General features: G+C 40.5%; 1 protein-coding gene across 1 annotated transcript; it reads left to right on the forward strand.

Annotated features, from left to right (window-relative positions):
• Positions 1-1179: 1179 nt before the first annotated feature.
• LOC133878365 (exonuclease V, chloroplastic-like) lies at positions 1180-18490 on the forward strand. The gene is made up of 7 exons (XM_062316907.1): positions 1180-1767; positions 15163-15267; positions 15935-16056; positions 16747-16896; positions 16997-17150; positions 17382-17458; positions 18001-18490. Exons 1-7 carry the CDS (start codon positions 1381-1383, stop codon positions 18209-18211), a joined length of 1206 nt encoding a protein of 401 aa, XP_062172891.1. The 5' UTR covers positions 1180-1380; the 3' UTR covers positions 18212-18490.
• Positions 18491-25912: the final 7422 nt, after the last annotated feature.

Consider the following 25912-nt stretch of genomic DNA (forward strand, 5'->3'; position numbering starts at 1 on the left):
GAAGAAGAAAACTAAATAATTTTGGAAGGGAATGCATGTTTTGAAGCAGAGTTTGTGAAATTTATTTTTTTATTTATTATTTATTATTATTTTTATTATTATTTTTTATTTTTTTTTTATAATATGTGCTTTTCAAATGTTCAAGGCCTCACGGGTGTCAATTTTATAGACTGTGTTTGAGAAAATTAATCTAATCCAGTTTGGAAGAAAATTTTTGTTCATCTGTTATATTCTTTTTACAAATCATTCATATTCTTTTTACGGTGGGTTTGGGATTTCATTAAAGAACTGAAAAAATAGAAAACTAAAGTAAAGAAGAAATAGAAAATATAATTAAGTTCCTCTTTTTGTTGTTTGTTAGAAAAATAAATGAAAATCGTTTCTCTTTTTTTGCAAATATTTAAAAAGGAATATAGAGTATTAGGAATGTAATTCTACAAATATTTCTATAGTAACCTTGTATAAAAGTTGAGAATTATTATTTTATTTTGGAGAAATGTTTAGTTTTATTCTCTTGTTAATTTTTATACAAGAGATTTACAAATTTACTATAAAATTTATAAAACCGCACAAAATTCTACAAATTTAATGATAAATTTAACGAAAAAAAAAAAAAAAAAAAAACGTAATTTGCATTACTTCTCGTATCCTTGTGTTCCACCTAGTTTTGGATAACAAAAAAAGCTAGGATTTGATAGGAATGAAATAATACAACGCCTGTTCTATTCTTTTTCAAAGAACTTCAAACTGAAGAATGGTCACTGAGTCTAATTTCTTACCATTTCCTTTTTCCCATCCTCCACCTCCCCAAATAGATCTATTAAATAAATAAACCTACACGTCTAAAACCTAAGTTTATCCTTTGAATTTGTGTCACATCAATCTCTTATAAAATGTTTTTTCTCTAGATGTCTTTCTCTTTTTCTTTTTCTTTTTCTTTTATTATTTTTCCAATATATTTATCCAGACCAATCGTATTGAAAATGCATGCGTCATCAACACGCCTTGTTCTCACTGAATCAGAACGAAAGCCAAACTGTACGTACAAAGGCAAGACTAGCTTTATTTCCCACTTTGCTGCGTGTGACATCTTTGCTTTAAAGAAAAAGAAAAGAAGAGCGAAGAAAAGAAGTAGAAAAAAGAAAAAGAAAGAAAAGAATACGGCATGGTTACTTGGACTTTGCTTACCTGGTAAGGAACATGGACTTCTCTTTGAGCAAGGAGGTTAGGAAGGACCCATATATGTGGACTTTAGTTTCTGTTAGTAACGGTAACATGTAGCAGGGAATCTACAAAAGTAACACTACAACCCCACGGTGCAACGGCCAAAAGGTCTGAAACCCAGAAACCTTCGGAACAGAGAGACTGGTATATCTGAAAATGCACGAGTCACTCTCCAAGTTATCCATTAACACCACCACCGCCACCAACAGTGGTGATCTCGGCATTCAAATGGAGCTCGTGAGCGAGGAAGAAATGGCTTCCATTGAAGCTGCCTTAGCGGCCGCCACTCCCTCTCCTCTCTCTTCCTCTGCAACTCCTGCAACTCGTTCACCCTCTCAGTTCCAGAGTAAAGGGAAGTCTATCCAACCAATCACTTCCCCCCCATCCAAGGCTAAGAGAAAGTTGTCGTTTTGTGCGGAATCCGATATTGAGGATTTAGGCAGTCTTAGGAGTGCCCAAAAGAGGAGCAGAGTGGTCGAGACGTCGTTTTTCCACCGATTTAGGAGCAAGACTGGATTGTACGTCAGTGATGTTACTTCCACGGTATGGAATTTTTTTTTGTTAGTTTGCTTTCGTTTTGGGTTTTGGCAATGGGTGTGATTTAGTTTTTGAAGATTTTCATGTTTGATTGTGGTTTGAAGTTTTCAGAAATGGTGATGAATGCTACACAGCTAGAGAGTGATGATGATCAATATGTATTAATGTATGGCTTTGTTTGTTAACCCTGAATTAACAACCATAACAATCTCAACGTTGTGACAGTTGATAACTTGGAGAAGGCCCAAATTGAAACTTGCTTTCAAATGGTTGACAGACACTGTTGATACAGTTTCCGGTATGGTGACGTGTCGCCTAGTGATTCACTGCTGGGTTCTGATCTACAACCTCAATCCTGCAAAAGAACAAACAACTCGTCGGGGGTGCCGACTACGCCCACTCCGATGCCTAAGTCAGATCTAAACCGATTTTCTGAAGATTATCTGTAATCTCAAAAGCACAGAGAATGCATGTACCTTCATACCTGGTGCGGTGGTCTTATTTATAGGCCAGCAGTTGTAATCTTATTAGAATCCTTAAAACGCAGTTGGATTAGGAGTTTGAGTCCTATTCTGTTTGAACCCTGTCCTTACCTTCAGGGAATTCGAATGAGGCTGCAGAGTTCAAATTGGATTGCATTCATACCTTTTTAATTCCGTGTCATTATCTACCTTGTCCCATTAATTATGGAATGGAGGCTTATCCCTGATCTTTTGGGATACTGGCCTTGTCAAATTCTAAGACTGCTGCGGTGCACTTCGACCAACCCCCGAGGTGATAATACCCGAGACATGTTCGCTCCGACTAGGAGATCTCGGGATATTACCGCACCATAACAGGATTGTGGGAGATCCGAGATGTTCTTATGCCGAGATGATATTATCCGAGGTGTTATCACACCGAGGTGTTATTACTCCGAGGCAATCTTCTATTTCGGGTTGTAACTCAAACTTCCTGTATGGTCTTGTAGTTTCTGTTAAATCTCTGAGGTATAAATATCCGAGATATGTTCGCTCCGACTAGATTAGGAGATCTCGAGATATTTCATACCGAGACGTCATTATACCTAGACGATCTTCCTTTGCTAGGTCGTAACAAATGACCGAGATGTAACTCCGAGATATAACACCGAGACGTTTCCATATTAGAATCCACGTGTCTTCGGGGTTAATTTTATCCCCAACAGTTACCCCCCTAATTCTCTAATTTCAAAAATAAATCGAAATAAGAGAATTATTAGTTGTCTGCCAACCTGTACCTGCTACTGTAAAGGGCACGTCTTTTCAAAAGTTAAAATGTTTGAACCTTACCGCTTCTTTTTCCAGTAACGACGTCAGCTCTGTACCGCCGTCCTTTATCATCATGTCGCGATATTATCGAGGTAGTGCCATTTAATTCCTAGATCTGAAACGCGCGCCTTTTCAGTTTTCGGAGATATTGACATGATGGCGCCCTTTGATATTTCAGACACGTGGGGGGGGGGGGGGGGAGTGGATTTAATGTTTTGGAATACTTTCACTATTCATTCTTTGACATATTCTCGTTCTCTTTCTTTATCCTCCATTGTTGTCCTCTTCCTAAGTTCTTTTCTTTCTCTGAAACCTCTGTTCCTCCTTCCTTTTTCAAATGGCTCCCAAGAAGGCAGCTTCAAATGTTCCTGCTACATCTCGGGCCCGAACTAAAAGGTCCGACGGCTTCATAGACCTTTCTCTCCTAGAGAGTAGGGTGGAAACCGCTCTTCTTGAAAGGCATGAGGGTGTTCAGTGTCTGAACTATGACATTCCTCCAACAGTGAGGATGTTTTATCAAGCACCTGATGCTTGGCTTATCGATGGCGGCGACATCACCTTATTCGAGCGGATGTTTCTTGCTGGGCTCCAGTTGCCTTTTCCGGAGATTGCTCGGGATTTTGTCCTGTTTCTGATGGTAACTCCTAGTCAGATCATGCCTAACGCCTGGAGATATCTGTTCGCTTCATACATCCTCTGGAGGCTCGTACTGAAGAAGGAGATGAAGATTCTGCAGTTTTTCAACATTTATAGACCAAGGCAGACTTCAGAGGGAATGATTGAACTATATGTTTGTCACCCCCCTATATTCATCAAACTCAAGAGTGGGTTAACAAACAACAAGTTCTGGGAGCAGCAGTTTTTTCGAGTTTCTGGGGAATGGGAATGCTCCAAAGGTACTCTTTTGCCCGAGAACCGTAGGATGCCTCGGACTTGGCAATTGCTACGGCCCGACCGAAGCGAGACTCCTTCACTTAGTATGTCCGAACAGGAGGATGTTAAGAAGATAAGTGACTGGTCTGCAGTTAGGGTCAAAGTTGAGAAATTTGAGGAAGTCGATTTCGACAATCTTGTGACCGAGGAGAATTTGAGGCAGTTTCTCGGATACAATATTCCGAGAGACAAGAGGACAATCACCAAAAGAGGGGCGGTCAAGAGAAGAAATGATGCGCCTCCGTCTCCAAGGCCTTTCATCAAGAAGAGACCTTCTGGCCGAGCTGAAGAAATTCTTGAGGACGCTCCTTTGAGGAAGACGCAGAAAATCCCGTTGGCTGCCTCGGGTGTGAAGAGAACCCCTCTGAGAGTGTCTATGGCTGGAACCAATACCGAAGAGGGATCAGAGAGCTTTCAGGGTTTCGTTCTGGAAGTTTCTCCTACACAAGAAGCTGGTTCTACGCCCCCTTTTATCTTAAGGGATGAGTTCGGCTCCGAGGCATCGTATCAGGGCCCCGAGACTCCTCTTGAGGAAACTCATGCTGGAGCTTCCACAATAAATAGTCCGGCCCCAGGGAGATTTGAAGAGGGGGATGAACCAAGAACTGAGGCCTGCGACGTGCAAGTCACACGTAGGGTGAAGCATCCGGCAAGGAAGCGAAAATTCAATGCTCAAGATCATCTTGTCGAAATAATTTCAGAGGCTGAGCGGATGTGGGGTAAGGCGGTTATAAGGCCTTCTGACGCCAAGAAGGTACGGCAAAAGTCTGCCCCTTCGGGTGGTGAATCTGATGAAGAGAGGGATGAGGATGTTGGTACTTTCCGAGATGAAGCTTCGGTCGAAGGCTTTGTGGAAGATGGCACTCCTCGGACTCCTTCATCAGAGCGTCCAAAAACTCCGCCACCCCCCAGTTGTGATTGTGAAATGGGGCATGAAACCCCCCAAGAACCATGTACAGCTCCTGATCCAAACGAAGCTCAAACAGGAACAACTGAGAGGGGGAATACCGGAGAACCAGAGACTTCTCAGCGAGAGGGTGTTTGGGATACACCGGGCGTTGGTCTCGGAGAGCCTGAAGGATCGGGGGTTAATGCCGAGGCCATCACTCCCGAAGCAGATTTGCATCCCAAAGCTTCTAGGGACAGGTCCCATACCGAAGTCATCACTCCCGAAGCAGATCTGCTTCCCGAAGCTTCTGCTAGGGACAGGTCCCATACTGAGGCCAGCACTTCTGAATTAAGGCCTTTTGGGTCTGAGGCATCTCCGAATGCAGAAACCGCTCCCTCTATAGGCCCCAGTTCTTCTTCCAGAGTTTCCGCGGGCTTTGAGGTCTTGGGCCGAGGCCTTCTTGGTCATCCAATGGAGGCCATAAAGAATCTGATTCCGGAAGGGTTCTTAGGAAATGCAGGGGTTTCATCCCCCGACAAAATTGTGCAAGGCATTCTTATATCTCATTATCAAGTGAGTTTCCGAGAACAAGCCTTCATTTAGACCCATTTTTAGTTCTTAATCTAGAGTTTGCCTACCTTTTTCTTGTAGCTTCTGGTGAAGATGACTGCCCTCTGGCAGAGGTATGAAAATCGTCAGGTTCAACCTATCGCTCCAGCCCCTAAAGTGCAAGCTCAAGTCTCGAGTTTGGAGAAAGAAGTGGCAGCTTTGAAGGCCCTCCTTCAATCTAGAGATGAAGAGCTCGCTGCCCCGGACTTGATTATATCCGAGGAGCGCTCTGCCAATGCTCGTTTGAAGAAGGAAGTGATGGAGGCCAATGAGCGGTATACTCTCTCTGTTGCAAGTCTTTCTACCGAGCTTGATTGTGCAGATCAGTTATCCTCTCGCTTGTCAGCCGTACAGAACGAATGCTCGGAAGCGTGCAAGAATGCCTTAAATGCTGAGGCAGAAAAGGACAAGCTGAAGGCCGAAGTTGAAAGACTTGAGGATGAAAGAAACAAAGCTGTTAAAGCGCAGGATCATTCGGAGAGTCTCTTAATTAGGCTTAGGGCTAGATATGATGCGGGTCAAGCAAAACTGAAGCGCTATCTAAAGCAACTGAGCTATGTGCCGGTCCTTCGGGACCAGAGCTGGGCTCGGGGATGCAATTGGGGTTTCGAGAACTTTCGAACTTTAGTAACAAGCTCCAAATATAAGTTTGACCCCAAAACAGTTGGGCCGCAACTGGTTGGGTTTCCTGAGAGAGCAATCTTAGAAATGGATGAATTCGGTAAAGAAGTCATGCCAGACATTCCAAGTTGGGATGACGACGCACCGGATCCCCGAGAGGATCCTCTTGACGATCCTACAAGCTAGAAGCTGTCCTCGGGCCTGAATCTTTTCCTTATTTCTAAAATTTTGTAATCTGTAAAAGAGTTTATATATCAATGAAATGAAATTACCTAATTGGAGTCTTATCCTTTCAATTTCCTCATTTCTGAATTTAGATGATCTGTGTTCATAGCATCTGGAGACCTCCAACCAAGAGGTTTCCTGTCTTTTCCGAAACTTTCAATCTTGCCGTTGTTTCATTTCCATAACCCTTTCGGGTCGTTCGAGGAAAGGATTTGGACCCATTCTTAATCTTATCCTTTCGGAAACCCCCAACCGAGGGGTTTCTTCCCATTGAATCCTTTCCATGACCCTTTCGGGTTGTTCGAGGAAAGGATTCGGGGGAATTCTAATCGGGATATCCAACATCTTATCCTTCGAAAACCTCCAACCGGGACTTTTCAACCCTCTGTGTCCTTTCCATGACCCTTTCGGGCTGTCCGAGGAAAGGATCCAGGTGGATTCTTCTTTGGATATCCTTAGCCTTATCCTTCGGAAACCCCAAACTGAGGGGTTTCAACCCTTTGTATCATTTCCATGACCCTTGCGGGTTGTTCGAGGAAAGGAATCGGGCGGATTCTAGTCCTCATCCTTCGGAAACCCCCAACCGAGGGGTTTCAACCCTTTGTATCCTTTCCATGACCCTTTCGGGTTGTTCGAGGAAAGGATTCGGACGGATTTCTTTCCTGAACATCCCACCATAACTCTTTCGAGTCGTTCGAGGTGAGGAGTCAGATGGACGCTGATGTAGCTTGATCATCTTCGGGGAGGTTTGATGAAGAAGTGTTTCCATGCTATCTCAGACTGCTGCTCATAGATCGATCAAATCCAGGAGACTATTTGTTCTTTCTTGCTCTCAGTGTTGGACTAACTGAGAAACTTCGGACCTTCTCAGCCTTCCCTTAACCCCTAACCGAGGGGTTTCTTTCTACTGCATTCTTTTCATGACCATCTCGAGTTGTTCGAGGAAAGAATGCAAGTGGATTCTTTTCTAAGTGTCACCCATAACTCTTTTGAGTCGTTCGAGGGGGAAGCTCAGATTGATTCTTGGATTTCTACAATTGATGACATGTACTGGAAAGAAACATTCTTTATTGAATATAAAATTGTTTGGAAAAAACAAAAAATTACATGAAATATTTCTTCAGGTGCTCGGCATTCCATGATCTCGGAAGTATCTTCCCTGTCTTGGTCATTAAGTGGTAAGCCCCTTTCTGATGGCATCCTACTACCTTATAGGGGCCTTCCAATTCAGGTCCCATTTTTCCTTCCGTTGGATCTTTCGTCATTAAGCTCACCTTCTTGAGTACCCAATCTCCGAGCTGGAACTTTCTGGGTACTACCTGTTTGTTAAAGTACCGAGTTGTTCGATTCTAATATGCTGCCCATGTGACTTGAGCGTCGTCTCTTTTCTCCTACAAAAGATCCAGATGTACCTTAGCTTTTTCGTTGTTGAGTCCTGGATTGTAGTGAGCTACACGAAAGCTTGAAGATCCTACTTCGACCAGTATCACCGCCTCGGTTCCATACGTAAGTGAGAATGGTGTCTCGCCTGTTGGAGTTCTTCTTGTGGTTCGGTACGACCACAGCACCTCTGGAACATATTCAACCCATGCTCCTTTCTTCTTATCAAGCTTTTTCTTCAGAGTCTTTACCAGGGTCTTATTCGTTGCCTCTACCTGACCATTTGCCTTTGGGTAAAGTACCGAAGCATAATGGTTTCGGATATGGAGTTCCGAACACCACTTCCGAAATGGTTCACAGTCAACCTGCTTCCCATTATCCATGACGAAAGCATGAGGAATCCCGAACTGGCACACCACCGACTTCCAAAGGAAAGTTATAATATTTGCTGTGGTTGTAGCTGCTAATGCTTCTGCTTCCGCCCATTTAGTAAAATAGTCTACAGCTACAACCAAGAACTTCCGTCCACCTTTCCCTATCGGCATTGGACCAACTATATCCACCCCCCATTTCGCAAATGGCCATGGAGAAGTGAGGGGGGTAAGCTTCTCGGGACTTGCTTTCATAATTCTTGAGAACCTCTGGCATTTGTCACAGGTTTTGACAGAAGAGCCGAATCTTTTTTGATTGTAGGCCAATAGTAGCCTGCTCGGATGGTTTTTTGCGCCAGCATCCTTCCTCCTGAGTGGTCTCCGCACACACCTTCATGGATTTCCCTAAGAACATAATTCGACTCGGCCTTGGAGAGGCATTTGAGCAGGGGTTCGGAATATCCTCTTTTGTACAGTGTTTCTCCGAGAAGGCAAAACCGTGCCGCTTGTATCTTCACCCTCCGAGCCGCGACCTTGTCTTCGGGCAGCAACCCATGTCTGAGGAACTGAATTATCTCCCTTGCCCACTCTGGTTCATCCGGTGTTGAATCTGCTTCCATAACATTGGCCCTTGGGGCTATTGACGGCTCGGTCAGAACAATAATTTGCCTTCTAGATGCTTCAATCTCCTTATCTGTTCCCGATGCAATCTTCGAGAACTCATCGGCTCGGATGTTTTCCTCCTGAGGTATCTTTGTGATGACGAACCTTTTGAAATAAGATTGGAATCGGCGCACCTCTTCCAAATACCTGGCCATTCGGTCTTCTTGTGCTTCGAATTGTCCTTGGACTTGGCCTACGACCACTTGAGAATCACTTCGGATTTCGACATTAGTTGCTCCCATCTCTCGGGATAATGCCAAACCCGCTATCACCGCTTCGTATTCAGCTTCATTGTTCGTTGTGACGAAGTCCAGTTTTACAGCAAAATCGAACTCTTGACCTTCAGGATTCCTGAGGAGAACACCTACTCCGCTTCTGCCCTGTGTTGAAGAGCCATCTACAAAAACAACCCAGGTTGACTCCTTAGGAAGTTCTTCTGCTTCAGGAATGTTGCAGAATTCTACCAGGAAATCTGCCAGAACTTGTCCTTTGATAGCCGTCGGTGGATGAAACTCGATATCAAATTGTCCGAGTTCCATTGCCCAGTTGACTAATCTTCCCGAGAGGTCAGGTTTTTGCAAAACCTTCTTCATCGGATACTCAGTTAAGACTCTGATAGCATGATCCTGAAAGTATGGCCTCAATCTTCTAGCTGAGATAATCAAAGCAAATGCCAACTTCTCGATCCGAGGGTACCTTTCTTCCGCGCCATGTAATGCTTTACTTGTAAAGTAAACAGGTTTCTGAACTCCTGAATCTTCTCGGACTAGCGCCGAGCTTACCGCTGAAGGGGATACTGCCAAATAGAGATAAAGTATCTCCCTTTCGGTTGGGCGGCTCAACAATGGTGGGTTGGCTAAGTATTCCTTCAACTTCCCGAAAGCTTCCTCACACTCTTCACTCCACATAAATGCTTTCCTTAAAATCTTAAAGAAAGGAATGCACTTATCTGTTGACCTTGATATGAACCGATTTAGGGCCGCAATCCTTCCTGTCAGCCGTTGGAGTTGCTTTATTGTTTTCGGGGCTTCCATTTCAAGGACAGCCCTGACCTTCTCTGAATTTGCTTCAATGCCCCTCTGTGACACCATGAACCCCAGAAACTTGCCTGAAGAAACTCCGAAGGCACACTTCGTGGGGTTGAGCTTCATGTTGTATTCTTTTAGAGTCCGAAAAGTCTCTTGGAGGTCTTCTATGTGTCTGGTTGCCCGAATACTTTTAACCAGCAGGTCATCTACGTATACTTCAACGTTTCGGCCAATTTGATTTTGAAACATTCGGTTCACAAGTCGTTGATATGTGGCTCCCGCATTCTTCAAACAGAAGGGCATCATCTTATAGCAGTAAAGTCCTCGGTCTGTGATAGCAATTTTTTCTTGGTCTGCTTCTTCCATGTAGATCTGATTGTATCCCGAGAAGGCATCCATAAAGCTTAAGAGCTCGTGTCCGGCCATCGAATCGACCAATAAATCTATTCGAGGCAGAGGAAAGCTATCCTTCGGACATGCCTTATTCAAGTCAGTGAAATCTACGCACATCCTCCACTTGCCATTAGACTTCTTTACCAGCACCACATTGGCTAGCCACTCAGGATAATCTACCTCTCGGATAAATCCAGCTTTCAGCAACTTCTCTACCTCTTCCGCAACAGCTATGTTTCGTTCGGCGGCAAAAGCCCTTCTTCTCTGTTTCACAGGGCGATGATTTGGGTCCACATTTAGCTTATGGACAATGACCGAAGGATCAATCCCCGACATATCTTCTCCAGGCAAATACATCATTGTTGCGCCTCAAGAACGCCACCAGATCTTCCTTCATGGGTTGAGGGAGTTGTGAGCCTATATAAACTTTCTTTCCTGAGTCACCTATTTCGTACTCCTCCAAGGCTTCCACAGGCTCCCCCAACGATGACTGCTATTTTTCGTCCTCCTTAGTTTTCTCACCTAGATTGTGCTGCCTCGGAGTGTCTTTTAAGGATAGATTGTAGCAACGCCTAGCCTCCTTCTGGTCTCCTTTAACCACTCCAACTCCTTCTTCTGTTGGAAACTTCATGCCGAGATGCGGTGTTGAAGTCACAGCTTTGAAGTCGTTGAGAGTTGTCCGTCCTATGATGGCATTATAGGCCGAGACTCTGTCAACTATCAGGAACTTTACCATAATGACCTTTTGCCTCGGATAAGTCCCTGCCGTTACAGGTAGATCAATAGAACCGAGAGGCAACACCTTTTCTCCAGCGAAACCCTGTAACTGGCATGAGACCGGGACCACCTTTTATCGTGGAACTCCCATATAATCAAAAGCTGATTTAAACAGAATATCAGCCGAGCTTCCTGTGTCAACGAGGATCCACCGAGTCTGATAATTTGCTATCGTTAAGGTAACCACAAGGGCATCTGTGTGCGGAAGCGAGACCCCAGCATAATCATCATCCGAGAACCCTATTTCCGAGACTTTGGGGGCTTCTGGACCGAATATACTTCGAAATCATTCAGCTGCCTAGCATACGCCTTCCGAGCCGAGTTGGACTCGCCTCCTCCTCCAAATCCTCCCGAGATAGTGTGGATGATAGGGAGATTGCCTTTCTGTGCCACTCGAGCTCTGCTCCTACTTCTCTCCCTTCTTTCGTCCCTCCGAGGTTGAGGTGCTGGCTCTCGGCTTCTTCCTCTTCTTTCTTCTTGTCTCGGTTGATAATTTCTCCTTTCATTCCGATCTTCCTCCCTCCTTGGCCGCGGATATTGGTCCCGCTCCCGTTGATTTCTTTCATTAACGAGGAATCGGACTAGTTTCCCGTTCTCAATGAACTTCTCAATCAACTGCCTCAGTGACACACATTGCTCGGTGTGGTGACCATATGAATCATGGAAGGCACAATATTTGTGAGCCAAGCGCGGAGGTGGATCTCCTGGAATGGGTCTCGGTCTCTGGTAATTCGGATCTTTTCTGAGCTCCATAAGCACCTCAGTGAGATAGGCATTTAATGGAGTCCACTTGTAATCTCTGAAATTCTTCTTCACCTTCTTATACTCTCCGGGACCAACGTCTTGCATGGGCTCGGGATTCTTCTTCTTCTTGGGCTTCTCGATGGAAGGCTGGTGTTGCTGCTGGGAATTATCGAGAAAGGCTCGGAGTGTTTCCTCTTGATTAATGTACCTGTCTATCTTTACCATAAAGGTATGAAGATCCTTCGGTGGTTTCAACGCCAAGTCCGCCATCAGTGGTCCGTCTTTCTTCAACCTTTGGAAAATTGCACCGTAAATGAAGTCGTCTGGTGCGCTTTTTGTCTCCAGTTTCTCCTGGTTGAATCTCCATAAATAGTCTTTTAAAGACTCGTTCGGTCCCTGCCGCACAGAGAGTAGGTACCCTCTAGGTTTTCTTTTGGCTCTTCCGGACACGAACTGGGCCAGGAATTTCCTCTCAAGAGCATCGAAACTATCAATCGACCTTGGGGGAAGATTTCTGAGCTAGTCTCGGGCCTTTCCTGACAAGGTGAGAGGAAAAGCTCGGCACGCCACAGCGTTAGGTGTCTTGTGCAAGGATATGTGAGATCGAAAATTATCCAAATGCTCTACCGGATCTTCACTACCTGAAAAAATAGGGATATCAAGTACCTTAAACCTTTCGGGCAGGTCGAAGTTGGATACTTCTTCGGTAAATATTGACTCCTGGTGCTGAAAAAGGTTGTCAACGAAAGACTCCTTCTCGTCACGTTTCTGATCAATAGTTCTCGATAGTGCATCGTACTTTGCGTCCTAGTCTAGGACCATCTTCTGCAGCCTTTTTTCGGAGTCCGTAGGTGGAACCAAATTGACGGGCACCACATGGTCCTCATTTCGTGGCACGGCTTTCTCCCCTTACCCCTCGGGGTTTCCATCAGGATTTGTTCCTTCAACCGCCTCGTGATTGAATGGTGGCGGAGTCTGAGCAGCTGTGAGCAAAGCATTCTGAGCCAGCAAATCCTCTACATTCTTCTGCGCCTGGGCCAACTGTTGACTTAGTTGGGTTATTCTGGCCTCTGGACCAGTAGATTCCGCTTCTCCACGGACATCATCTTGATTAGTAGGTTGCACCTCTCCTTGGGTTTCGTTTTGAACCGGATTGGAACATCTCGTAGTCACCATTACGGATTTGATTTTCATAAGAACAACTAGTCGGTTCCCATAGACGGCGCCAAACTGTTGATACAGTTTCCGGTATGGTGACGTGTCGCCTAGTGATTCGCTGCTGGGTTCTGATCTACAACCTCAATCCTGCAAAAGAACAAACAACTCGTCGGGGGTGCCAACTACGCCCACTCCGATGCCTAAGTCAGATCTAAACCGATTTTCTGAAGAATATCTGTAATCTCAAAAGCACAGAGAATGCATGTACCTTCATACTTGGTGCGGTGGTCTTATTTATAGGCCGGCAGTTGTAATCTTATTAGATTCCTTGAAACGCAGTTGGATTAGGAGTTTGAGTCCTATTCTGTTTGAACCCTGTCCTTACCTTCAGGGAATTCGAATGAGGCTGCAGAGTTCAAATTGGATTGCATTCATACCTTTTTAATTCCGTGTCTTTATCTACCTTATCCCATTAATTATGGAATGGAGGCTTATCCCTGATCTTTTGGGATACTGGCCTTGTCAAATTCTAAGACTACTGCGGTGCACTTCGACCAACCCCCGAGGTGATAATACCCGAGACATGTTCGTTCCGACTAGGAGATCTCGGGATATTACCGCACCATAACAGGATTGTGGGAGATCCGAGATGTTCTTATGCCGAGATGATATTATCCGAGGTGTTATCACACCGAGGTGTTATTACTCCGAGGCAATCTTCTATTTCGGGTTGTAACTCAAACTTCCTGTATGGTCTTGTAGTTTCTGTTAAATCTCCGAGGTATAAATATCCGAGATATGTTCGCTCCGACTAGACTAGGAGATCTCGGGATATTTCATACCGAGACGTCATTATACCTAGATGATCTTCCTTTGCTGGGTCGTAACAAATGACCGAGATGTAACTCCGAGATATAACACCGAGACGTTTCCATATTAGAATCCAAGTGTCTTCGGGGTTAATTTTATCCCCAACAGACACCGTGCTCTCTAGTTTCTTGCTTGAGAGGTAAAGAAAAAAAGCTGAGCACTATGAAATTATCACAAGTTGCCATTAATGGTGATAGTCTTGGGCTGCAGGCACAAGTGCCTCTCCATCTAGGACCCTACTTTGGTGGGATTTTACAATGAACATCCCTGTCTAATTATTCATCTAAGTGAAGGTCTTTAATCGTGGGTGAATCGTAATGCTTCAGGTTGCAAATTTTTATTTTTATTTTTAATTGGGAATATTAATTAAGTTTTATTGACTAAATAGAAGCAAGATACAAACTGGATGGCTCGAGTGGTAAGTCACTTGACCATGATGCCTCATAAAGCATCAGATTTACAGTTCGACTCCCATGAATACAAACAATTCTTTGGGGTCACATTCACGGGTGAAAACCCGAGCTTTGTCCGACGCAAAAATTTAGTCGCTTTACATGATGTCCCAAAAATCTAGTCGAGGCGAAGCCCGAATACTTTGATTATCCAAAAAAAAAGAAAAAAAAAGATACAGGGATGGGTGGAAGAATCCCAACAAATCTACTACTACAGTTGAACAAGGCCAAATAAAAAAAATTTTAAAAAAATTCCCTAAGAAATGACATGATCTAATATCTTATGTGGGTTTACTTACTAATCTCACAATACTAGCGATGAACAATTTTGTTATCACACTTATGAATATCATAATCTTAACAATAACTGGTTGTGCTGGCAATTAGAAACTATCAAGAATTTATTCCTCTCTCTCTCTCTCTCTCTCTCTCTCTCTCTCTCTCTCTCTCATTCTCCCTCTGTTAGGAATGAATTTAGAGTGAGATAGGTTTAGGAGTTGAGTTAAAATAGAATTTCAATTAAATACGATTAGGTTATTTAAGATTACGATTAAAGTTAATCTTAGCATTATTTTAACACTTGAAATCTTATCAATGTAGTCTATTTAAAGACCATTTTTGTTGTTAATAAAGTTATTAATAAAATGGTACATTCTCCTACCTGAAATAGGGAACTGTTTCATTCAAATCGATTTCCAGTTTACAATTCCATCGTCCGGCCAATCCTATTTTCCAGTTACATCTCAATCACCAGTAACCTATCACCCTTATATGTGTGTATGTGTGGGCTCGGGTCCTGCCTCACAAATTTTTAGGCCCTTTTCAGATGTCAAATCATATGTATGTAGTAATTGTAATGTCAAGCCTAATATGCTGAGTTTTGTTATAGAAAATTTACTAATTTGAATTTCATTATCATGCGATTAAGTCCATTCAACTAATCGAATTAATTTGAAACATATTTGTCTCACATTCTTTCTCATTTCATGCTTACAATAGGAATGGTGCGAACAACAAAAGGAGTTTGTTCTTCTCTATCAAGAGCCAAAGAGTACACAAGCTATGAGAACAGGAATGGCTCGCCATGCAATACTTGAAGGAGAGGTATGCATTTAACCTCAATATTTCACATTTTCTTAGTTAATTTTTGATGTGGTCATAATTATTTGGTATTGCCTAGTGCCATGTTAGAGTCCAATAAAGAATATATCTGATCTAATAAGGAATAGATTTTTAATTCAAATTCTTTTCTTATTAGAGTCAGAGTCCTAGCTAGTCCTAGAAGTTAAGACCTAATTGGTCTTTTATGTAATCAGTGGTATATTGTTCCTATTTAAAGGGAACTATCGATAACAAAAATATAAGTTGATTATTGTTTTATAATACGGTTTTCTGTGTTTTGACCGGAGGTCAAGACTCCCTTGAAGTTGCCAATGAAATTCACGGCTCCCTCGAACGAGCCCATATATCATTTCCTGTGTTTGTTACTAGTAGGTTCGCATCAATTTTCCCTGAAAAAATTGATGTGAGTAACCAAATACTATATACAAAGTGCACAGAGAATATAGGTAGCAGACTTGGAGGACATAGTAATTAGTTACTAGACGTCAACTTAGCCACTGAAAGTAATTTTGCTCTTGAAGATCATTCGATTAACCCATCTATTTTCTTTTGGTCAGCAAAATGAATGCTTTGCTTTCTATTTGTCAACTTCTATGTCCTCCCAAACTCACTTGTAAAATAATCTGATCCTGATTCTATTTCTGGGCAGGTTGTACAAAAGGTGGAAGTTCGAGTCAGATCAGTTGAGGACGTATGGGCTGTGAGGCTGATGAATTTTATAATTCGTGCAAATCAATTATTATTCGAAGGATTAACACGCGAGCTGCCACTGTAAGTTCAATCATTTGCGGCAATCAATTAGGAAAAGTGGTGATTTACCAACATAGAAATTTATAAAATCATATTTTCCCTTTGGCAAAGCTCGTAAGAATGTTTCTTTTTTTGGGTAATTACCTTTTCTCCCATCAACAACCAAAAATTGCGCGATACTTTCACGAATTACCAACTTGACCAAAATAGAGCATGCAACTACCATTTTCATCCATTTAGCCCCCTTCTGTCAGTCTAACTCGTGAAAAGACTTAAATACCCTAATTCAAATTCAAAAATTACATAAATGCCCTCAATTTAGACAAAAAAAAATTAAAAAAATGTTTTTATTAATATTTTTTTGACCAATTGAGGGCATTTTTGTCTTTTAATCAAATTTAACAGTCAAAATTTACATATTCCGTCCAAGTTAACGGGTCTGACTGACGAAAGGGGGCGAAATATGTAAAGTTAGTAGTTGGATGCTCTATTTTGGTCGAGTTGATATAGTTTGTGAGGGCATCGCGTAATTTTTGGTAGTTGATGGGGGAAAAGGTAATTACCCGTTTCTTTTTGGTATATACATGTACATTTTTCTGTTTTTGGCTGGGGCAATGCTTTTCTAAAATTTGATTTTTCCGCTTCATTTCTGTTTGGAGGATTGATCTTTATTACCTCTTTTTCCCTTGCCAATGGACTAAACGAAATCAGGATAGGCTTTGTAGAAGGTGTATGGATGGTGGGAAAGATTGATGAGGTTCGGATATCAGTAACTGAAACTGATACAAACGCAATCTTAGTAGAGACAAAGACTCGTATGACAAAAACACCTCCTGCTGAACCACAACAAAGAAACGGAAGGTATGCAAATTATAGTGGCTTCCCCTTCCAAAGTGATTGAGATGAGCGACTGTTAGCTAATGCATCAACAAAATCATGACATGCACATTTATATTGGCAGGCTGCAATTGATGTGCTACAAGTATTTGTGGGACAATTTAGTAGCTGATAACTTCCCCTCTACACAGTTTTTCAATTTCTTTTCCTTGAATCCTTATTATATCTTGTCCGAAGAAATCACGAAGAACAGTACTAAGTCAGGGTTTCCTACGAAGGTATAGATCCTCTCCGTCTTGAATTACTACTTACTGCAATCTAGAAATCAGGGAGGCCAAATTGCATGGTGCTCCCTTTATTTGGCTTGTGGTTAGTGATTTATCATTTACTTTAATCTGTACCAAGAAAATGGGATGAATTTATACAGGCAATGGTAAAATGGCAAGCAATATAGAGTCAAAGGTAAAGGGCTTTGGATAATTGTTTGTTATTTTACTTTGGTTGTGCAGACCCTTGATGATGTGGTGAGGTATTTTAGACATACATGCTGCATGCTTCCCCCTGCTCATGACCTACTGTTATTGAGGTAAGTACAAAACTAATGTTGTTTTCTCTATATTATTATTGCTTGGATTTTTTTTTTTTTTAGCTGAAGTTGTAGGAACTATCTTAAGATGCAGAGGATGGTGTAAAAAGGACTACATGAGATCAATCTCCTGTAGTTTTTTCAACTGTTCAAATTTAATTTCAAGTTTTTTTACGAGAAAGGGAAAGGATAAAATTAAACTGCATATATAGGTTTTGATTCTCGGGTAGTCTAATCTGACTGGTTAGTTGACATCAGCTAAAAAAGGTAATTAGTTTATAGTAAACGGTTTTAGGAAAGAGAAACTCTTCAAGATATCCACTTTTCCACCTTGATTGAAGTGGGAATGACACTTTTGAAACTGTGGCTGCACTTATTGCCGTATTGTTCATTCATTAGAGGAACCGTGATGGTCCACACTAGCAAACTCACTAATCATACTAGGATGTTTCTTCATGTCTGTACCTCGGTACTTTTTAGCATGCAACAACCTTTGTAACATTCCTTTTTAGCAAGGACTTGATTTGGTTAACTTGGAGCAGATATGAATTCCAAAAGGATAATGCAGTGCTTGGTGAAGAACATTTTCCCTATGATTCTGATTGGGTCCAGAGTGAAATTCGTTCTTGTCTCGAGTTTTGGATGGGAGAGCGAGAAGGTCGTTGCACACCAGAGGGTTGGAAATGCAGGTTTTGTCAATTTGCTGATATCTGTCCCACTCAAACCAAGCCTGTAGATGGTACACCAAGTTAGGAGAAGCCACTGACCTCCGTCTATGTTGCTTTAATCAGCTTCCTTCGTGATATTGTTGCGGTAAGCAAATAATGCAACCTTTCCACTGACCAGAGCCATATGCCAATGGCTCTTTTTTTTTTTTTTTTTTCCTTGTGGGATATGGCACAGTAGTCAATAGTTTATTATACATGTATGTATAATTTGTGCATCAAATCAAATGTATCTATTACCATTATTTTGTATTCGATCATTCCATAGGAATGAGGGATAAAGATGATTTGTAGTTGTAAAATTTATTAGCTAATTGTATTTTTTTTTTCTTCAGATTATTACATCTCTCTCTCTCTCTCTCTCCCCCCCACTCCCCCGGGCATGTGTTTGCATGAGCGTTTACTTGTCACAATATTGTCCGCTTTTAGCTCCTCCGAACTAGACTTCCTAGGAGGTCCATGGCCGTTGTGTCAAAAAGTGTGCGAATATATATATATATATACACCAAGGCGATGTGGGACGTGTCACATTCTCGATGGGCTTCTATTTTTGAAGGGGTACGGTTTGTTTGACCGTTAGGGTCAATTACAAGCGGGGTTACTCGAGAGCAACCTTACCATTAGGAAAAGGGATTTACCAACTGATTGTTAGTAAGTTAGGAAGGAAATATTTTACCAATGTTCCAATGGATAAAGGATTTTAAGCGGGACATCCTAAACCGTTGGCATCGGGTAAACAGAATGTCAACCAATCTCCATCGTACATTACCAGCCGGGCTGATGGCTGGAGGTGAATTACCAGTGGGTCAACGAAGAGCAAGTAATGACCGGCGGTCATGAGCAAGAATTTACCAGCGAGACCTTCAGTACTGATAAGAATTAATTAATTGGTCTCTGAGGTGCCAACAAAATTGATTTTTTAGATCATAACATATATTATATTAATGAACCAAACCAAGGAGATACAAGCAAGAAAGGAAATTGTCAACTACCAGATGTCGTCCAAGAAAGAAAGATTCGACTGATTGATTATGAAGATCTCCACCATGATCACTTCCCATAAATCTCTTAATTTCTTTTAGAATATTTCCATCTTTAGATTGACGTAGCCATCAAGTATTTTCATAAATATTGTATTTTTCTTATTTTGTTTTATTTCCATTCTTAAGAGAATTTTATTACATTTAGTAGCTTTAGGGTTTTACTATAAGTTTGGATCAATTGTATCAATGGAATAATAAATTTTTGCCAGCATTATCAATTTTATTTATTAACGTGTTAAATGATAGAAATCTTTTGAGATAACTGTTTTTGTATCCCATAAATCAAGGGATTTAAATGATTTGATTACCGTAGATTAAAAGATTTGTTAACCCTAATCTAAGGGATTTGTTTGTATTTAAAGTTATTCAAATCACATGTAAAGCTCTATAAATAAAGCATTGTTCTCATATCAAATATGAAGGAAATATGTAGCTTATAAAGCTCTAACGTGTAGATGTAAGCCAAATGTCAAACCATCATAATCTCTGTAGTTTCTCTATTTTCTTTATCTCTCTTTGTTTTATTATCAGTTTCTATAACTTATGTTAATGTTTTGTATTGAGAACACATTTCTCTTTTATGTTTATCGCTTTCACTACGTCAATAGAGGTATATGTTAACATACTTGATGAGAGTAATATATATGATGTTTCCTTGTTAATTTGAGATAAATTGTTTAGTCAAATTAATAGAAAATCCAGATATTTTATATCCTTTTTTTGTAATGGTATAGAGAGCATGGATTTCAACCGAATGAATGAAGTAAAATACTAAAAATATATTTGCTTTTGTTATTTTTCCATAAATGTTTGAATTTAATTCCGTATGGTTTTATGCCTTCTGGTGTTGTACTGGTTGGAGAGATTATTATTATTATTGATAAGTAATCAATATATTATTAAAATTGTAAGATCCTATCAGGAATACAAGAAATATACATGACAAAACACATAACTAGAAGCAGGAAAGAGAATAATGAAATCATGATAAGGGGTGGAGTGTGAGGTATGGTAGAGAAGAATCCTCTATTTCATTTAAAATAGATAGTATTTATTTTATAGTCAGGATTTAAATTAAAGTTGGTGGAATAAAATTGTACATAATGTTATATTATTTAAATTGTTTGAAAGATGTGTTAATATTGGTATCATGTACACCGTTAAATGCAGCAACTTTAAATTCTGACCATAAAACAAATACTAACAATTTCATTTGAAATTGAGACCATCATATTCTGTGTGAGGTGTAGTTGAATCCTTTATATCCGTGTGAATTCAAGCAAAAATCAGTAATGCATATGATACGCTCATTGTATTGGGGATTGGTCCACTTACAGAGTACTGATTTCACTACAAAAAAAAGGTTTTTTGAGCTGTTTTTGTTGGAGCTGCTTTAACAAAACGGCTCTAATTAGAGTCGTTTTAACTAAAATAGCTCTAATTTGAGCCGTTGTAGTTAAAACGGCTCGAATTAGAGCCGTTTTTTTAAAACAGCTCTAATTAATTTTGAGCCGTTTTAGTGAAAACTATACTAATTAGAGTCATTTTAACAAAAAGGATTCGAAATGGAGCCGTTTTGATCAAAACAGCTCTAATTGGAGTTGTTTAAACAAAAAAAAAAATGTCTCAAATTAGAGCCATTTTTGTTAAAACAGTTCCAATTGGAGCCGTTTTATGAAATAAAAAACGACTCCATTTATAATAACTCTAACCCTATATACTATATATAACATTAATTAATATATATAGCATAATCAATCACTAGATCGTACCACGATCGATTACATAGATCGTACCACGTTTCATCACATAGATCGTACCACGTTCCATCACATTGATTGTACCACGATCGATCACACTTAGATAGTACCACGATCGATCACACATGATCGTACCACGATCGATCACAGAGATTGTACCACGATCGATCACACATGATCGTACCACAATCCATAACATAGATCGTACCACGATCTATCACATAGATCGTACCACGATCCATCACATAGATCGTACCACCACCCATCACATTGATCGTACCACGATCGTTCACACTTAGATTGTACCATGATCGATCACACTTAAATCGTACCATGATCGATCACATTGATCGAACCACAATTGATCACATAGATCGTACCACGATCGATGACATACATGCAGCATGCTGCCCTCTGCTCATAACTTGCTCATACCACGATCGATCGCACTTAGATCGTACCATGATCGATCACATTGATCGTACCACAATCGATTACATTGATCGTACCACGATCGATGACATACATGCAGCATGTTGCCCCCTGCTCATGACCTGCTGTTATTGAGGTAAGTACAAAACTAATGTTGTCTAATTTTCTCTATATTATTATTGTTTGGTTTTTTTTTTTTTTTTAGTAGAAGTTATAGGTGAAACACAAACTAGTTTACTAACTAGTCACCTTTCTATCTCTCTTTCACTTGTTCTCTCTTTTATTACTAGAAGACAAAATAAGACTTAGAAAAGAGTCGAGAAAATAGAGAAGAGTTGAAGAAATATTCTTCACTTTTTCTTATTTCAAAACACCTTACAAAGCCCATATATATATAGGCATACAAAACACAAACGACCAAAGGCTTTTCTTCTTCCTCTTTATTACAATAAATTAACACAAATAACTCTTCTAAGTTAAGGCTTCAGTTTAAGAAAACTTAAGACATCAATTTAATAAACCAAATGCCTTTATTTATTAAAAACTTTTAACTTCTTTACGTTTTGGATTTTTTGAGCTTCCAACACACCCCTCAAATCAAAACTGTCCTCATGCCAAGCATGTCTCTTAGCCTCGTGAAAATTGCACCTGATAATGGCTTAGTAAATATATCTGCTACTTGTTCAGTGGTGTGGCAATATTGGAGCTCTATTGTCTTCCGCTTCACATGGTCTCTAAGAAAGTGGAACCTAGTGTCAATGTGTTTGCTCCTCCCATGTTGTACTGGATTTTTTGCTAACTTTATAGTTGATTGGTTTTCCACGCAAATCACAATCGGTTCTTCTTGTGGATGTTCTAGTTCCTTCAAGAGATTCCTTAGCCATATAGCTTCACAAACCGTAGACGAAGCCGCCACATACTCTGCCTCATAGGTAGATAAGGCTACAATTGTTTGTTTCTTGGATGTCCAAGAAAATGCTATAGAACTAAAATAGAACACATAGCTAGTAGTACTTTTCCTCTCATCTTGGTTACATCCCTAATCACTGTCCGAGTAACCAACTAATTTTGCTTCATCACCATATGCATAGAATAAACCAAAGATTCAGAGTACCTTTGATGTACCTTAAAATCTTTTTTGCAGCTTACCAATGAGTCTCCATTTGTGTCTCCATGTATCGACTTACAAGTCCAACTCCATAGACAATAGGGATAATTGCACCGTTGGTTCCTGTGGTATACCATAATTATTTTTCACTCCCTATAGTTTAAAAAGTTTATGGGAGGTCCTCGTGGTATGCAATAATTACAAATCGATCCCTGGCGTCAAATTCTGTTAAAATTTTTAACAGATTTCGTCAAATGCCACGTCAGCGACACGTGTCGCCAATAAGATGAAGACACATGTCCATTTTAATAAAAAAAAAAATAAATTTATTAAAAAATAAATAAAAATACTTTTTTTTAAAAAAAAAAAAAAAAAAGAAAGCTCAAAGGGGTGGTGGCTGGGGGCGGCCAGGCCACCCCTTTGAGCTTTCTTCTTTCTTTTTTTTTTTTTAATTTTATTATTTTTTTAAAAAAATAAGTATTTTTATTTATTTTTTAATAAATTTATATTTTTTTATTACGATGGACACGTATCGCCATCTTATTGGGACACGTGTCGCTGACATGGCATTTGAAGGAATCTATTAAAAATTTTAACAGAATTTGACGTTAGGGATCGATTTGTAATTATTACATACCATGAGGACCTCCCATGAACTTTTTAAACCATAGAGAGTGAAAAATAATTATGGTATAACACAGGGACCAACGGTGCAATTATCCCTAGACAATATATGGCCTTGTGATCGTCAAGTACCTCAGACTTCCAACCAAACTCTTGTAAAGAGTTAGTTCAATAACTCGACCATCTCCTTCTTTTGACAACTTTATACTTGTTTCAACTGGGGTACTCACAAAGTTACAGCTTTCCATCTTGAATTTCTCTAATATCTCATTCACGTACTTCTTTTGAGATATGAAAATTCTATCATGTTGTTGCTTCACTTCAATGCCAAGAAAGTAGGACATCAACCCTTTGTCTGTCATCTCAAACTCCCTAAACATTGATTGCTTGAATTCCTTGAACATTTCACTACTATTTCCTGTGTATAGCAGATTGTCAACATATAGGCAAATAATTAGAAATTCAACTCGATGGTTTTTCTTCATATAAACAGCATGCTCATATGGACATTTGGTGAAGCTATTTCGATGAAGGTAACTATCGATGCGTGCATTCCAAGCTCTTGGTGCTTGCTTTAAGCCATATAATGCCTTTTTAAGGCAGTACACCTTGCTTTCTTCTCCTTCCATTATGAATCATTCCGGTTGTTCTATGTATACTTCTTCTTCAAGGATGCCTTTGAGAAAGGCTGACTTGACATCAAGTTGGTTTATCTTCCAATTGTGATGAGCGGCAAGTGCGATCAACAATCTCACCGTGTCAAGTCTCGCAACTGGTGCAAAGACCTCTTCATAGTCGATGTCGTACTTTTTGTTGGTGTAATTGGCTTCATTTTGTTGGACAAAATCACTTATGTGTATGCTTTTATACAAGGAAGCTGTTTTATCCAGGGTCTACTCTTCTGTTTATGTTTTTCAAGAAGACTATGTGAAGATTTCAAGGCAGTTAAATTTGGTTCCCTTGCAACCGTCCGGACGCTCAACTGTCCAAAGCATCATCCGTCCGAACAACGAGAACTTTCCATTCAGATCTTCCTCTTTTTTAAGAAGCTTCGCACTGTTTTAGCTTGCATCCGTCTGGACGTTTCAGCAACATGTCCGGACGCCACTCAATGTTCGATTAGCTATGGATTTCTTTCCAAAACACAGATATGGGAAGACAGCTGCAACCGTCCGGACAATGTGGATTCCCGTCCGGATGCGCTCATCCATAAGGCAAGTCGTACATTCAAAATCAAGACGTCCGGACGTCAGTCTTGATGGTCCGGACTCGGAAGCATCATATATGGAAATTGCGTGCATCAGATCAACCGTTCGGGCGACAGATCCTATGGTATGGACGCGCCAAGCCTTGTTATGGAAATTGCGTGCAGCTAAAGTGCGACTGTCTGGACGTGGCTCAAATCAAGAAAGAATTTCTGCGAATTTTGGAAAGCCGATCGCACAGTTGTTCGTCCGGATGCCTTATGTCTACCGTACGGACGGCGCCTAGGTATTTCAAGCCAGATACTCATTTGAACCTGCAACCTATAAATAGAGGTCCCTAAGCTTGAGAATTGTAAGAATTCGATATTGAATTCCGTAGTGCTTAGAGAGTTATAGTTTAGAATTATTATGCTAAGTTAGTCTCTCTTAAACTGTTGCTGTTTGTTTGCTGTTGCTGAGCTGAATTGAAGTCTATCTTAGGGGTTGCCCTAAGGTAAATGATTCCATTGAAGACCCCTTCAGGTAGGAGACCTGGTTGGAAGGCGTTCGTGTTGGGTTACATGTCAGAGTTCAAGGTACGACCACTGAATAAGGTTATGTGAGTGCTACTACTTTGTAACTTGTCTTGTCTTCTGAATAGTGGATATCCTAGGTTTGGCTGCCCTGGAGTGGTTTTTCTCTTAATTGAGTTTCCACTTCGTCAACAAAATATTTGTCTTCTTTAATTCCATTTTGATATTTTGTTGTACACTTTTCGCACACACTTGTGAAATTAGAAGTCTATCTAATTTTTCATTTGGTATCAGAGCTTGGTACACTCTGTTTAGATTCAATTCTTGAGTGTTATCTTTCCTTTGACTTCTACTTGTATTTCAATGTCTCAAAATCTTAATACTGTTCCTGCCTTTGATGGTACGAACTATGGCTATTGGAAAGCTCGTATGCGGTTCTTTTTAAAATCTATTGACTGTTGGAATATTGTTGAAACTGATTGGGCCAAGCCAGCAGATACAACTCTCGAACTAGTCACTGAAAAATCCACACGACTTTCCAATGATAAAGCCCTCCATGCTCTTCGTCAAGCGCTTTCACCATTTGAATTTGCAAGAATCTCAAACAGTGAATCTGCTAAAGTAGCGTGGAAAATTTTAGAAATAGCATATGAAGGCACTAAACTTGTTAAATCTGCCAAACTTCAAATGTTGATATCTAAATTTGAAGAAATTAAGATGTTGGAGGATGAGACATTCAAAGAGTTTTATTCCAAAATGAGCGACCTAAGAAACTCAATGGTGAGTCTTGGGAAACCCGTCTCGGATGTAAAACCCATCAGTAAAATTATAAGATCTTTGCCTGAGCATTTTAGAATCAAGGTAACAACTATTGAAGAAAGCAAAGATTTGGAAGAAATGAAGATTGAAGAGTTTGTGGGATCTCTTCAAACTTATGAGCTATTCCTGCCCCCTGGTCAAGAAAATGAAGACCATTGCCCTAAAAGCTTCCAAAAAGAAGGTCGAAGTTTCATCTGAAGATGACTCTGAGGATGAAGAAAAAGTT

The sequence above is a fragment of the Alnus glutinosa genome, chromosome 9 (genome assembly GCF_958979055.1).
Source record: "Alnus glutinosa chromosome 9, dhAlnGlut1.1, whole genome shotgun sequence".
NCBI classification, from domain to species: Eukaryota; Viridiplantae; Streptophyta; class Magnoliopsida; order Fagales; family Betulaceae; genus Alnus; species Alnus glutinosa.

Bases quoted from the DNA above. Each gene is read 5' to 3' on its own strand.
- LOC133878365 (XM_062316907.1), top strand. From the start codon at position 1,381: ATGCACGAGTCACTCTCCAAGTTATCCATTAACACCACCACCGCCACC. The intron at 15,268-15,934 runs GTATGCATTTAA...ATTTCTGGGCAG, and splicing joins ATGCAATACTTGAAGGAGAG to GTTGTACAAAAGGTGGAAGT. The intron at 17,151-17,381 runs GTATAGATCCTC...TTGGTTGTGCAG, and splicing joins AGTCAGGGTTTCCTACGAAG to ACCCTTGATGATGTGGTGAG.